General features: G+C 39.1%; 1 protein-coding gene across 8 annotated transcripts in view; it reads left to right on the forward strand.

The window, feature by feature from the left end:
• The window catches only part of LRCH2 (leucine rich repeats and calponin homology domain containing 2), a 97,235-nt gene that overhangs the window by 39,508 nt on the left and 43,541 nt on the right, over window positions 1–14,186 (forward strand). For 4 of the 8 annotated variants that reach the window (XM_037908542.2, XM_037908544.2, XM_043522940.1 and 1 more), the window contains exons 4-13: window positions 5,391–5,496; window positions 5,584–5,720; window positions 7,342–7,475; window positions 8,834–8,921; window positions 10,215–10,326; window positions 10,647–10,744; window positions 10,832–10,899; window positions 11,124–11,228; window positions 11,334–11,399; window positions 13,745–13,822. In XM_037908542.2, the coding sequence (XP_037764470.1) occupies window positions 5,391–5,496; window positions 5,584–5,720; window positions 7,342–7,475; window positions 8,834–8,921; window positions 10,215–10,326; window positions 10,647–10,744; window positions 10,832–10,899; window positions 11,124–11,228; window positions 11,334–11,399; window positions 13,745–13,822 (992 nt within the window). The remainder of the gene's footprint in view (window positions 1–5,390; window positions 5,497–5,583; window positions 5,721–7,341; window positions 7,476–8,833; window positions 8,922–10,214; window positions 10,327–10,646; window positions 10,745–10,831; window positions 10,900–11,123; window positions 11,229–11,333; window positions 11,400–13,744; window positions 13,823–14,186) is intronic. The other 4 variants (XM_043522941.1, XM_037908543.2, XM_037908540.2 and 1 more) reach the window with 3 other exon arrangements.

Consider the following 14,186-nt stretch of genomic DNA (forward strand, 5'->3'; position numbering starts at 1 on the left):
TATGTGGGTTTTTCCTCTGCTGCCTTTATTATAGTGGTTTTCAAGCACACTGCCAGCTGTACACAACATGAAGGTATTTTTAATCCTGGTGGTTAAATACTCTTTATGTCCATAGAATCATAAAATATCAGGGTTAGAAGGGACCTCAGGAGGTCATCTAGTCCAACCCCCTGCTCAAAGCAGTGCTGATCCCCAATTAAATCATTTCCACTATTGTTTGATATCTGCATTAGAGCTCTCTAGCCCGTCAAGTAGGCATGCTGTCTTTATTCTAAAGACTCAAAGCAACAGTTGCCAACCATGAATATTGAGATGGAGTATTTATAAAAACCATCCTAGCTCTATTTTTGTCCCTTTAAAAAAAACCAAAAACCTTTCATTTTGTGTACTTCACCACTCTGTGTTATAATTATCTAGAAAATTAAAAAGTGTTTGTCGCCACAAATAAAACTGAAGTGTAACTTTTGAATGTTTTTATCACCCTTCCTAAATTACCCCATGGACTTGAAATAGAAGACTGTTAACCAGTTTTCAGTACACTTAAATAATAGTTTAACAATCCATGATGAACTTTTTAAAACTGGTAGGCAACCCAAGTAGCCAAATGGACGCTGGAGAGAGATGTTGGGAAGGAATTCTGTCCTAAAGTAATCAGGCAGAAGAGAAAGAATGGGTACATGTATGCGGGAGTGGATTCACCTGTCCCACCGCCTGAGCAGGGGAGCTGCACGGAGAAAAAAGCTGGATTTATTTCTAAGGACCTACCCTTTAAAATCAACCTCCAGTTTTTCATCTGTAACATTGGGTGTGACATCTAAGTGTTATCATTGCACACATGAATCCCACCTGGAAAACTGGAGCTATAGGTCTCTCTTGTTGAACCAGTGTTCAACCAGGTTGGAAATAAGTTTTTAGGTCTTCTCCATATTTTATTAAAGCATATGCTGAAATTATCTAAAACACTGGTTAATAAAGAAGTTACTGTTCATCCAAGTATAATGTTAAATTATCCAAAAGTAGCAAGTTTGGTTTAAAAAGTCATAAAATGGATATAATACATAATCTGCAATATCTCAAATTAGGGTTAATAAATTTAACAGTACATGTTAAATATCCGTATCCAAATACTCAAATACATCACTCATGGAAAGTTATACTAAGAGTAGCTTGTGGAAAATATAGTAATGAGTGTAGATTGTCCCTCAATAATTGAAATTTTAAAGTAGGTTGTCCATGAATAAATATAGTCCACCAGAGAAGAATTTCAGCTACTTACCTGTCTTTGCTTCTCATTGGCACTGTAGCTCATTTCTCCTGGTATTGCCAATGTCCGGTGATATATTCTAGTCTAAATAAAGGTTTCAGAGTAACAGCCGTGTTAGTCTGTATTCGCAAAAAGAAAAGGAGGACTTGTGGCACCTTAGAGATTAACCAATTTATTTGAGCATGAGCTTTCGTGAGCTACAGCTCACTTCATCGGATGCATGCTGTGGAAATCGCACAAGACATTTTATACACAGACACCATGAAACAATGCCTCCTCCCACCCCACTCTCCTGCTGGTAATAGCTTATCTAAAGTGATCATCAAGTTGGGCCATTTCCAGCACAAATCCAGGTTTTCTCACCCTCCGCCCTCCCACAAACAAACTCACTCTCTTGCTGGTAATAGCCCATCCAAAGTGACCACTGTCTTCACAATGCATATGATAATCAAGGTGGTGGGCCATTTCCTGCAGAAATCCATGTTCTCTCACCCCCTCATCCCCCTCCAAAAACCACACACACAAACTCACTCTCCTGCTGGTAATAGCCTATCCAAAGTGACCACTCTCCCCACACTGTGCATGGCAATCAGGGTGGGCCACTTCCAGCATAAATCCAAGTTTAACCAGAACGTCTGGGGGGGGGAGGAAAAAACAAGGGGAAATAGGCTACCTTGCATAATGACTTAGCCACTCCCAGTCTCTATTTAAGCCTAAATTAATAGTATCCAATTTGCAAATGAATTCCAATTCAGCAGTTTCTCGCTGGACTCTGGATTTGAAGTTTTTTTGTTGTAAGATAGCGACCTTCATGTCTCTGATGGCGTGACCAGAGAGATTGAAGTGTTCTCCGACTGGTTTATGAATGTTATAATTCTTGACATCTGATTTGTGTCCATTTATTCTTTTACGTAGAGACTGTCCAGTTTGACCAATGTACATGGCAGAGGGGCATTGCTGGCACATGATGGCATCTATCACATTGGTGGATGTGCAGGTGAACGAGCCTCTGATAGTGTGGCTGATGTTATTGGGCCCTGTGATGGTGTCCCCTGAATAGATATGTGGGCACAGTTGGCAACGGGCTTTGTTGCAAGGATAGGTTCCTGGGTTAGTGGTTCTGTTGTGTGGTATGTGGTTGTTGGTGAGTATTCGCTTCAGGTTGGGGGGTTGTCTGTAGGCAAGGACTGGCCTGTCTCCCAAGATTTGTGAGAGTGTTGGGTCATCCTTCAGGATAGGTTGTAGATCCTTAATAATGCGTTGGAGGGGTTTTAGTTGGGGGCTGAAGGTGACAGCTAGTGGCGTTCTGTTATTTTCTTTGTTAGGCCTGTCCTGTAGTAGGTGACTTCTGGGAACTCTTCTGGCTCTATCAATCTGTTTCTTCACTTCCGCAGGTGGGTATTGTAGTTGTAAGAATGCTTGATAGAGATCTTGTAGGTGTTTGTCTCTGTCTGAGGGATTGGAGCAAATGCGGTTGTATCGCAGAGCTTGGCTGTAGACGATGGATCGTGTGGTGTGGTCAGTGTGAGAGAACATGGATTTCTGCAGGAAATGGCCCACCACCTTGATTATCATATGCATTGTGAAGACAGTGGTCACTTTGGATGGGCTATTACCAGCAAGAGAGTGAGTTTATTTGTGGGAGGGCGGAGGGTGAGAAAACCTGGATTTGTGCTGGAAATGGCCCAACTTGATGATCACTTTAGATAAGCTATTACCAGCAGGAGAGTGGGGTGGGAGGAGGCATTGTTTCATGGTGTCTGTGTATAAAATGTCTTGTGCGATTTCCACAGCATGCATCCGATGAAGTGAGCTGTAGCTCACGAAAGCTCATGCTCAAATAAATTGGTTAATCTCTAAGGTGCCACAAGTCCTCCTTTTCTTTTTAGTCTAAATAAATGCTCCTTGACCACCTGATGGTGTCTGACACCATGAGTCACTACTTTAGCCGGGTACTGCGCTGACCGATTCCATGTTCCAGTAGCACTCGCTTGTTACCAGGATCCCAGGTGCCCCAGGCTCCCACAGTCAGTAATGTGCTTGAACCTTGTAACCCCTGGCACTCAAAGCATCAGCCAAGGGGGCGTATTTCTCCAGCTTTTGAGCTCTGGCACCGCAAAAGGCCAGGGTTCTGTTCTCAAAAGGAACTATGACATCCTCCATGACGACCACCTTCTGTTCCTCATTAGTAATGACTATGTTCAGTCACAGTTGATTCTCCGTTTCAGGGACAGAGTTCATGGCAACCTTTCCCATGGTTGGCAGGATGGCCGTGACTAGGTGGTCTTGGATAGTGGTGTGGCATAGCTGGCAGGTTTTAGAGTTGGGTTTGCAGCTGCACAAGATGTGGGGTAACGTCTCGTTAGAATAGCCAAACTTTCTGCATCGATTGTCCCAATGGCTCCGTTCAGCGGGATGCAATTGAGCCAAGCCCTGTTGCTGAATTTCCAGTTGTCAAATCAGGTGAAGCTGTCCCTGGGGAGGAAGTGATTGCTGGCATCCCACTTGCATGTCACCTCAAAAGCCTTGCCCTGATGTGACTTCCGTCTCAGGTTTTCTACTTACTGCCAATGGATGGCATCCTTCAGTGTCCTCTTGAGTATGGTCCTTGCTGTCAGAGCAATGACTGCGTACGCAATGTTCTTGTGCTGTGGCACCAGGACTCCCAGCTCCTGACGTTCCTCATACCATGTCCAGAGGCAGCCAGTAAGCTGCTGCAGCCGTCGTGTAGCATTGTGGGCACAAGTCTAAAGTGAAGCAAAATCTCCCCAGTCTGTTCCAAATTGGCCTTCCAGGGAGCCACTCAAGTACATGGCGACATCTTGGCTGGAAGGGGTCCTCGCTATTCGCTTCCTGCTGACATCACACACAGCACTTGCTGCAATGCTCCTCACCATAGCGTCCTGGTATGTCAAAAGATGGAATGCGTGAGTGATCACAGCAGTGTGGCATAGATCACCTATTCAAGGGATGTTGGCACCATCCTGCCTATGCAAAATGACCACCAGTTCATTACTGGCCAGCTGGGGAAGGTACATCCACTTCTTCACCACATGCCTTATGGTGTTGTCCACCTTGTTGAGAGGTACCTTCCCACGCTTACATGAATGCCTAAACAAACGTTAATTAATTTAGTCTTGCAACACCTGTGTGAAGTAGGTGTAAACCATGCTTATTCCCTGTGGCTGAACCACTTCGAGGTGTAATGAGTCTGCAGTAGTCTTTGTGAGACTAGGCTGATATATTTTTTCTGAGGCAGTAGAGCATCAGGTTCCCAAACTTTTTGCTCGCACAGCCCTTTCTTAATGAAGTATTTCCTGCTGCGACCACAGACAGCATGGAGGATGCCATTTTATAGAGCAAAATGGTGTCCTCTGCACGCATGACCTTGCATGCTCCGTATGTGTGAAGTCATGCCACATGGAGGATGCCATTTTGCTCTACAAAATGACACCGTCTGCAAAGTGTGACCTTGTATGTATGGTGTGTATGAGGTCACGCTATGCAGAGGATGCCATTTTGTAGAGTGAAATGGTGTCCTCCATGCATCATGACTTTGCACACACTGTATATGCAAGGTTACGCTGTGTGGCACAAAATGGAATTTTCCACACACTAGGGATTGCCGTCATTCCCTCTGCTGATGGTGTGACCCCATTTGGTGTTTCAACCCACAGTTTTGGAACCGCTACAGTAGAGGCTCATCATTTTAGATCCAGTGGTCTCAGGTGATTGTGTAACATAGGGAAGAAGAAAAGTTGTTATCCCCATTTTGCAGAGGTACAGAATGTAGGTGAGCTGTCTGCAATCACACAAAAGACAGAGTTGGGAATCAAATCCAGATCTCTTGATTGGGTCCAGTGCAAATCTCAAGGTGGTCTTTCCTTGTCCATTGGATTAGACTCCTTGATTGGGCTCCCACACTACCAAATGTTGCTGCACATTGGAAAGGCTCTCCTTAGAGCTGAGTTATAGCATCTCTCAATTTGATAAGAAAGGGGGAGGGGGAAGGAATGAGGATATTGTTCTTTGAAACGTGTTTTTGTAATAGCTTTCACTGAAATTTTTTCCTTTGTTTAATTTCAGTCAAGCTATTCAGCTCATTGACTCATTATCTTTTACTTAGGATATCAGCTGCAATGAGATTCAGGTCCTTCCCCAGCAAATAGGAAAACTGCAGTCACTTAGAGAATTGAACATTAGAAGAAATAATCTCCATGTGTTGCCAGATGGTAAGCTGCTCACCATCCTCGTGTTGAAATAGGTAAATTACACAAAATATTAGGGTGTCTGATTTTGTTTTCTTTCCCCCTTAACAGAATTGGGAGACCTTCCCTTGGTAAAGCTGGATTTTTCTTGTAATAAAATTACAGAGATCCCAATTTGTTACAGGAAATTACGTCATTTACAAGTAATAATTTTGGATAACAATCCAATGCAGATGCCACCGGCACAGGTTAGTATAAAAAACTTGCATTTTCTCAACTTTCCCAGCATTTTAAGAAAGGGTGAGATGTGTTAGGTTAATTACCAACCAACTGCCAGTGGCACAAGGAAATATAAGGGCATTTCTTGACCCATAATCCTTTGCTCAAAACATTATTTTATAGTTTAATCATTCATCCCACCCTTTACATTAGTTAATGTGGAGGCCAGAATAGATAATTGTAGTAGTCCATTCTGTCCTTTAAAAAGCAAACAAACCCACAAACCTATGAATAAACCCCCGAAAATCAGGCTGATGTTGATTATATTATGTGGTAGTCTGATAAATTGTCGTGAACATCCAAAGATTTAACCCAGGAGAAAAATTGTAGGTGTGACTATTAGGGTTAGTCTCCTTTCTCCCACACACAGCCATCTTTCTTTCTGTGCATCCATGTTTCTGCTTGTTCTTTCCATCTGCTTTCTGTTGCTGATCTTTTCCTCAACCCAGCCCTATAGAGACATAATGAGCAAGGCCCACCCCCAAAAATGGTCTTAAAAATCAGTTTAATCTAATCTGAAACGACAAACAATATGTAGTAGTCATAATTGCATGGTAACTGTATTAGTTATTGAATAACATCATTACAGGGTAGATTAAAGGCACCCAAACAACCATACCTTTGCATTTCCATACCTTAACATTTTTGGATTTCTTAAGTTTAATTCTGATATTCCTGGGCTTGTGATGCTTGTTTTGGAGATAATTACTACATTCCTGTAACTTTTTTTTAACCTTAAATTACTGATACGTACGCAACCTTTATCTGGGTATTATATCTTACTTTTTTCCTCCTTATTGAAATTTGAAAGTAATCATTAAATTTACTTTAATACAGTTGTATGAGTTGTACTTATTAGAAACATCTTTGACATAAGAAAATTAATGTTGGAGTTTAATCTTGTTTGTTTATAACCTTTATACTGGCTTAGTTTGATACATGCTGTATGAAACTTATAATACATAGTATCAGCAATGTCCAAACTCAGCTCCTTTCCTCCCTGATCCCGAAGATGTCTTATTTACCTTTGTTGCGGCTTCAGGCACCCTGATACCTTTCCCTCTGATTGGTATTCAAATGCTTCTGTGTTTGATGTATGCAGTGTTGTTGTAGCCATGTTGCTCCCAGAATATTAGAGTGACAAAGTGTTGAGGTAATATCTCTTATTGGACCAGCTTCTGTTGGTGAGAGACACAAGCTTTCGAGCTTACACACCTCAAAAGTTTGTGTCTCACCAAGAGAAGTTGGTCCAATATGACACGTCATGGCACCCACCTTGTCTCTGTGCCTGATGTCATTCAGACCGTGGGCAGCCTTCTCTGCTGTCCTTACTCTGCAGGCAGGCAGACCTGGCACTTTTATGTGCCTAAAGAGCAGGTCTGCTTGTCTTGGGCTTCTGGACAATCTGATTTTTTTTTTTTCCAGCCCTGACTGCTAAACTACTGAAACTCTCTATTTTTTTTTTCATTTGAGAGTGGGAAGAGTAAATTCTTGTATAGTAGAAAGTTAATAAAAATAACTCTTAAATGCGGAAAGTGTATGATATAAATATACCATGCATCTAAATTAATTTTTTCATGTATTTAACAGATATGTTTAAAGGGTAAAGTTCACATATTTAAATTCCTCAGTATTCAAGAATGCCTCCGAATAGATAAAAAACCAGATTCCTTAGATCTTCCATCACTGTGTAAAAGAATCCCATCCCAGCCACTCACAGACAGGTATTACTTTTCTTCTTTAGAACTACTTAATGTTTGCTATGAAATAAGTGTTTAGGATAATGGAGAACTACTCTCACAGTGAGGTCATGTAATGTTAATAGTTGTATTTACTTTTAAGGCATCATTATTACAAGTTAATTGATTAACTGATTTAAAGAAGAATTATATCAATTACATTATATCTCTTCATTCTTTTAATCTCTTGCTACAAAGCAAATAGTAATTGTACTTTTTCAAATTTTCGGCAGTAGGGTACACCAGAAATTAGACTAAAGATGGGTTTGAATTTGTTTTTTGAAATGAGCAGCTTTTCTTTCTCATACTACTACAGTACAGTAGAGCATTGAAGTTATATTCCTCTGAGCTTGCTCAAAATAGAACTGTATTGCTAGATGGAAAGCCTGCCTTCCAATATTGATCCAGCTGTATACATTTATAAGGAATTCTAAATTGAGCAATACCTTATAAAGTCTCAGAAAAACAAGAGAAATCAAACTGAAAAGTCCCAATGAACTAAACAGTGCAATGTATACAGCTGGACTTTCTCAGTTAAGATACTTCTATTAACTGTTTCAGAACTGTCTGATATCAACAGTCTTTAACCCGTCTTGTTTTAGAAAACTGTATTACCTACAGAACAAGATTTTACCCTTGCCAACATACTTAAAATTTCATCCACAACCTGTGTCAGTATTTGTTGACTTTTGGTGCTGAATAAAACAGAAGAGCTGTTTGCTGTGGCAGGGATCTCTGAAACATACAACTTCTGTAAGAGAAGAACTAGTTAGTTATCCAGGGAGGCTTAACAAAGTATAATGGGATGAAAATGTACAAATGTGAATGTAGGCTGGATACCAGTCAGAATACCACACCTAAGGGCTTGTCTACACTGGGAAATAGCCTGGAATAGCTGTTTTAAACTAGCTTCCCATGTGGATTCTTATTCTGCACTTAGAGTGGATTAAGCCAAAGTGCGAGAAGGAACTCTTAGTGTAGAATGAGTGTCCATGGAGGGGAGTTAGTGCAGAATATTGCACTTGAAATTCACACAGCACTTGAATGGACTTAGGGAAACACTCCTGAATTTTTTGGGAAGTTGGACGAGATAACCTAATTGATCTTCTCAGTCTTAAAATTTCTATCTGATATCCTTCTTTAAAATAGCCTCTCAGCACACTAAACATTTCTATAGTGGGTCTTGTGTCACAGATGGGTGTAAAATAAAACCAAGAAACCCTTTGTCCCAGCAACCATAGAGAGGTGGGAAACATCTTGAAAATGGTGTCTTCCTTTCACTTACCATTTAGAAAAGTGATATTTTGTCTTATATTATGTTCAATGCCTTCTCTTTGTTATAGTATGGAAGACTTTTATCCCAATAAAAATCATGGTCCTGACTCTGGCATTGGCAGTGATAATGGGGATAAAAGACTGTCTGCAACTGAAGTGAGTGGGTTTTTATTATTCACTGTATATTTTTATTTTTGTGTTGATAAAAGAGGGCTGAAAGGACAGTATTTTTCTTCATTTACAGAAGCAGTTTATCATTCAGCTTGTGCATAATTTTGCTGCACTAAATTGCTTATTTCTTTGTCATTCAGATATGCTTTGTATAACTAGGGAAAGCTTTAATGTAATACATACTGCAGTTAAATGAACTCAGTAAAATGTGTGACAAACTTACTGTAAACAGTGTAGTTGTAGCTGTGTTGGTCCCAGGATATTAGAGACACAAGGTGGGTGAGGTGTTATCTTTTATTGGACCAAATTCTGTTGGTGAAACTTGCTGTAAAGCATAGAATGATGATACTAAATATTTAAATTATTTATACGTCCCTCTGAATATTTAGCCCAAATTAGTTGCATGGTGTTCTGTCACCCCACTCCAAGCTTTTTTAAAATTGAACTCTGAACCAGATCAGTTGTGGCTTGTTTGGCCATTTTCAGATATAAAATACAAGATCATTTTTTACAACAGGGAACAATTAATTTGAGAGTTGCTTTTGTTTTTCTAATAATTTCTGTTTTAATTAATATAAGCTGAGGTGTAATGTATTTTTCTTTGCATTGGCTGTTTATTAATGGGGACTATTGGTTGACATGTTAGACATATTATCAGCAACATTTAAAAACTATAAGGGAATTTATCCTATTTTTCCAATAGCTTGCTTATGTAGTTGTATGAATCTATGTGTAATCAACTACAGTTTGATTAACAGTAGTACTAAAACTGAATATGGTAAAATTATAAAACTGGGACTAAGGGAAGATTTAAGTCTAGGCTAAAAAATGTACTTGCAAATTCATCTGAAGGTTGTTCGTAAGAAATTGTAAAGTGGAGGAGTATTTCAGGATTATGTCAAAGGTCAGACTGATCAGAAGTAAAGTGGCCACACAAACTTAATGGACAGAATCACAGTTCCTTTAATTAAGTGGGGTTGTGCTTGGTAATTGGTTGAGTGGAGAAATATTTATGTGCTTCAGAAAGTGTTGATTCTGTAGGTGGCACGCTTTACTCAGTTAAGAGACCAGTGGCCCCAAAATTTTGCTGCAGGGCACTGTAAATAAAAAGTACTGTCTTTCAGATGAAACAAAACATGTCGTGATCACACTTTGCATTCATATAAGTGTTTCACCTAAATCTTCCCTCACAGTAGGCTCTTTAACGACACTGTGGCTTATCCGTAAACTGAATAATTAATATGCCAGTCATGTTTTAATTCTGATTATTCTTTGCAGCCATCTGATGACGACACAATCAGCCTTCACTCTCAGGTATCAGAATCGACGAGGGAACAGACTTTGAGGAATGACAATCATTTAATAGGAAGTAAATTTGACTCACATAAAGGTAATGCCTAGTCTTTTTAGTACACAGAAACACTGTTGTTTCAGGTGCAGATAATTTCCGTTAAGCACCGCACAAGATTATATGATGGTGTGTTAGATCTGTGCATTTACACTTCAGACAACATTGTAATAAAATTATAAATACAAGATCAACAAATAGGCAATAATGAAAAACCCGTCTCATGAAAATCTTGTCTAAATATAGCAAGAGCTCACTGTATTAGTTATATTTGGCTGTCACAAGTACCTTTTAGGAATAACATTAGGTTGAGAGAACTGTTTAATATTTTCTTTTTTTCAAACTTGATCAATCATCCCTAGACCAGGAGGTGTATGATTACATTGATCCTAACACAGAAGATGCAGCTATTCCTGAGCAAGGAGACGTACAAATGGGACCATTTGTCTCTTATGTTAAGGTAAGGTAACTTAATAAGTGGAAAAAATTAGATGACACATCTTGGTCATTAATGTCTAAACTCTTAATTTTTTTCTTTCTGTATAAGGAACGAGGAAAACACCCTGAGAAATCGCAGAAAATAGAAGGGAATGATGAGTGGGGAGATGAAAAAAGGTAGGCCTTCATAAACATCCCTTTGAAAGTCAGTATTTCCAGAGCATAGTTCTGCGATAGTGGGTACAAGCACCTGTGGCTGGGCAGATCAACTTTTAGGAAGGTTTTTTTTCCAATTGCTATCAAGGAACACAATCATTTGCTTAAAAAAACAAGCCCCCAAACATGCATGCCTTTCCATAACCTACTGGAAACCAAACATTTCAGCTAAGTTAATCTTTCAGGCTTCAGAAAGAACAGCTGTTGGCAGAGGAAGATGACGAGCTGAAAGAAGTGACTGACTTGAGAAAAATAGCAGCTCAGCTACTGCAACAAGAGCAGAAAAACCGGTAATACAAAATCCAAATATAGTAATAGGTTAGGCGAGGTGTGTGCCGAATCTAATTTGTTTTCCCGTTTAAGTTGTCTGCTTAAAACTCTTTTCTATTTTACAGCTTTGAGAATAGATTTGTGCAACTGAAGACATTAAACAGTCAAACAAATTCATACAGACTTTTTAGGTGTGTGTCTCATGTCTGTTTTCATAAAATTGCTAGACAGAGAAGCAACAATGTCCAGATGTAACCTGTATATTGTGATAGATAGCAATTAATGATTATTTTTGTCATTGCTCATCCAGTGGAAAGGAGAGCAGGAAATCCACTTGATGTGAATATTTATGTTTCATAATGTTAAGCTAGTCCTTGATTATCTGATCAGGTGTGTAACACTGGCACTTTTCAAAGTGAAACACTCCTATGTAAAAATGATGGAAATTAGTAATGGCAAATTCTGGGCATTATTGCTGGTGCACTAAAATGCTCTAAGCGTAGATTATAAATGATTATTCAGCACCATGTGCTGCTTCTATGTGGCTGGTTATTTTTACAGAATATGAAGATTTCAGGGAATGTAGGTTACCAGATTTTAGAGGGTAACTCCTCCATTCAGACTGCCAAGTTGTAACATTTTGCTAAAGGATGAGGAGAGAGGACCCTTGTTCAAGCATGCATCTTTCAAACAATAAAACACACAAACAAGTTGAATATCAGTAGTCCATCCTGGCCATCTAGTTAGCGGTTATCAGCTGGCAGTTTCCAATGGGCATTGCAGAGAAGGGGGCTCTTGAGGAGGGATTTGGAGTGAGACTGGAGAGTGGCTTTATGGACTCATTTAGGCAGGGTATTCTATGTATAGGCGTGACAAGTTAAAAAATGAAAAGGTGCTTGTGGAAGTGGAAAAACAGGTGATGGAGGCTGGCTGCTGTGGAGTGAGAAGGGGAAAGAAGGCAATATGAGAAGATACAAGAGAGGGCAAGTAGGGAAGGGCTAAGTTAACGATAAGGACCCAGAAGCTTGTATTTGATGTTGGGGAGAATGGAATGGAATCAGTGCAATCCTGAATGGGGGCTCTGAGAGCATTACTTGGGAGAATCAATGGCACATTGGCAGATGGTTTCTGGATGTGGCATTCAGTGATGGTGAAGAAGTGGTGTTTTATAAGGAACATGGCAGAATTAAGAGGGGTTAAAGAGTATTCGTAGGAGGGGAGTCTGCATGGTCATAGGATTTCCCAAAAATGTGCTCAGCTGTGCAGGAGCAAGACTGAAGGAAGCAGAGAGAGTGTGGCAGCAATGTAGCAAGATGACACATTCCATAATCAGATGAATACAGTTTTCATTAGTGTCTTAAATTTCAGCCTAGCAATGAGATGCGACGCATCTGTTTTTCTTAAAACATTGTGAAAGATATCAAACCCTGAAATATCCTGATATTGCAGCTGCATATTGTCAAGCTTTAGAAATTGGCCAGAGTGTATCCCCCTTGTGTAATTATTATATTGCAACTAATGAATTGGTGTTAGCTGAGTTTAATATTAACAGTGTGAGCAGATAAAATGAATGTTTCTATAGCTTTAATTACTTGTAATTCTGTTTAAAGAATTCAGGAATGGGGAGGTGTCCATAGGGAAGGGAAATACAATTAAGAAAGGGAGATAAGTAGGAAACAGTAATGTTTAGTCCTGGTTAGCTGGCAACTGGCAAAAACTATAATAAGAAAATATAAGAAAATATTTTGAATTTTTACTGTACTATAAAATATAAACAATATTTAAAAATTATAGTAAACAATGGTTTAAAAACACTGTCATGTTTGTTTTTAACGGGGATAATTATATTGGAAAAATGTTGTAAATCTCCTTATGTTGTCATTTGTTACACCAAAACGTTTCCTCTGAAGACCAGACTTCTAACCTAGTGCTGCTTTAAATTACTTTTGTTAAGCATAGCCATTACTGTGTTGCATTTAGTAATTTAGCTGAGAACTCTAAATTCTGCTTTGGCTGGCAGTGCAATGTTTATACTTGTATGAACCTATTGATTTGCTAAGCTTTACTGCTATATCTGTGGCACTTGTATTTAATATTTGTGTAAATTTTTTAAAATGTGGAGACAAACTCAGTACTGATTTAAACTATATGCTATCAGCAAAATATAGCAAGATGTAAGTCAGCCCTGATTTTGGCCCGTAATTTTTTGTGAATGTATAATTCCTTGTAGTGACAGCAATAAGAATTAGAGATTAACAGTTGAAATATTTCTGCTTTTGAATCTACAACTTTGTAAATGTTTACATTGTGCAATTTTGACCTGATCACAAGGACTCCTCTAAAATTTGTGCATCCTAATAATTTCTTATTAACCTTAACTCTGATCATTTAGCATGTTTTCTTTTAATCCTGTGAAATCTATCCTCTTTTTTTCTTTTCTGCTTGCTATACTAATGACTTCCCTGTCCTCTCCCATCAACTTCTCCTGTTTCCTTCTTCCATCTCTGGGTTTGGTGTACATGAAATGTGAATACAGACGGAGACCATTAAGCTATAGAACTTCATTCAGTGAAAAACTCTTCCAGAGGACGAGGGCTGCAGGACGTGCATCCAGGTATCTAGTGTTTGTGGAGCTTAAAACTCTGAAGATCACATGTTAGACAAGAGCAACATTATCAAGACTTGGCTTATGGAAAATAGAACAAAGTAACTGAGTGAATTAGTATAGGATATTTAATGGCCAAAAAATTGATCACAACTAAATTGTTATGAACACATTCAATATTGTCCAAGAGGAATGCATCCGATGAAGTGAGCTGTAGCTCACAAAAGCTTATGCTCAAATAAATTTGTTAGTCTCTAAGGTGCCACAAGTACTCCTTTTCTTTCTTCAAGAGGAAGTTTGTTTGTATTTCAGAACATTAGGTAGTTTAACATTAGCTATGCAGAGGTAACTTCCAATTATAAGTTTGACTTTT

This window comes from Chelonia mydas, chromosome 9 (genome assembly GCF_015237465.2).
Source record: "Chelonia mydas isolate rCheMyd1 chromosome 9, rCheMyd1.pri.v2, whole genome shotgun sequence".
In the NCBI taxonomy this organism is placed as follows: Eukaryota; Metazoa; Chordata; order Testudines; family Cheloniidae; genus Chelonia; species Chelonia mydas.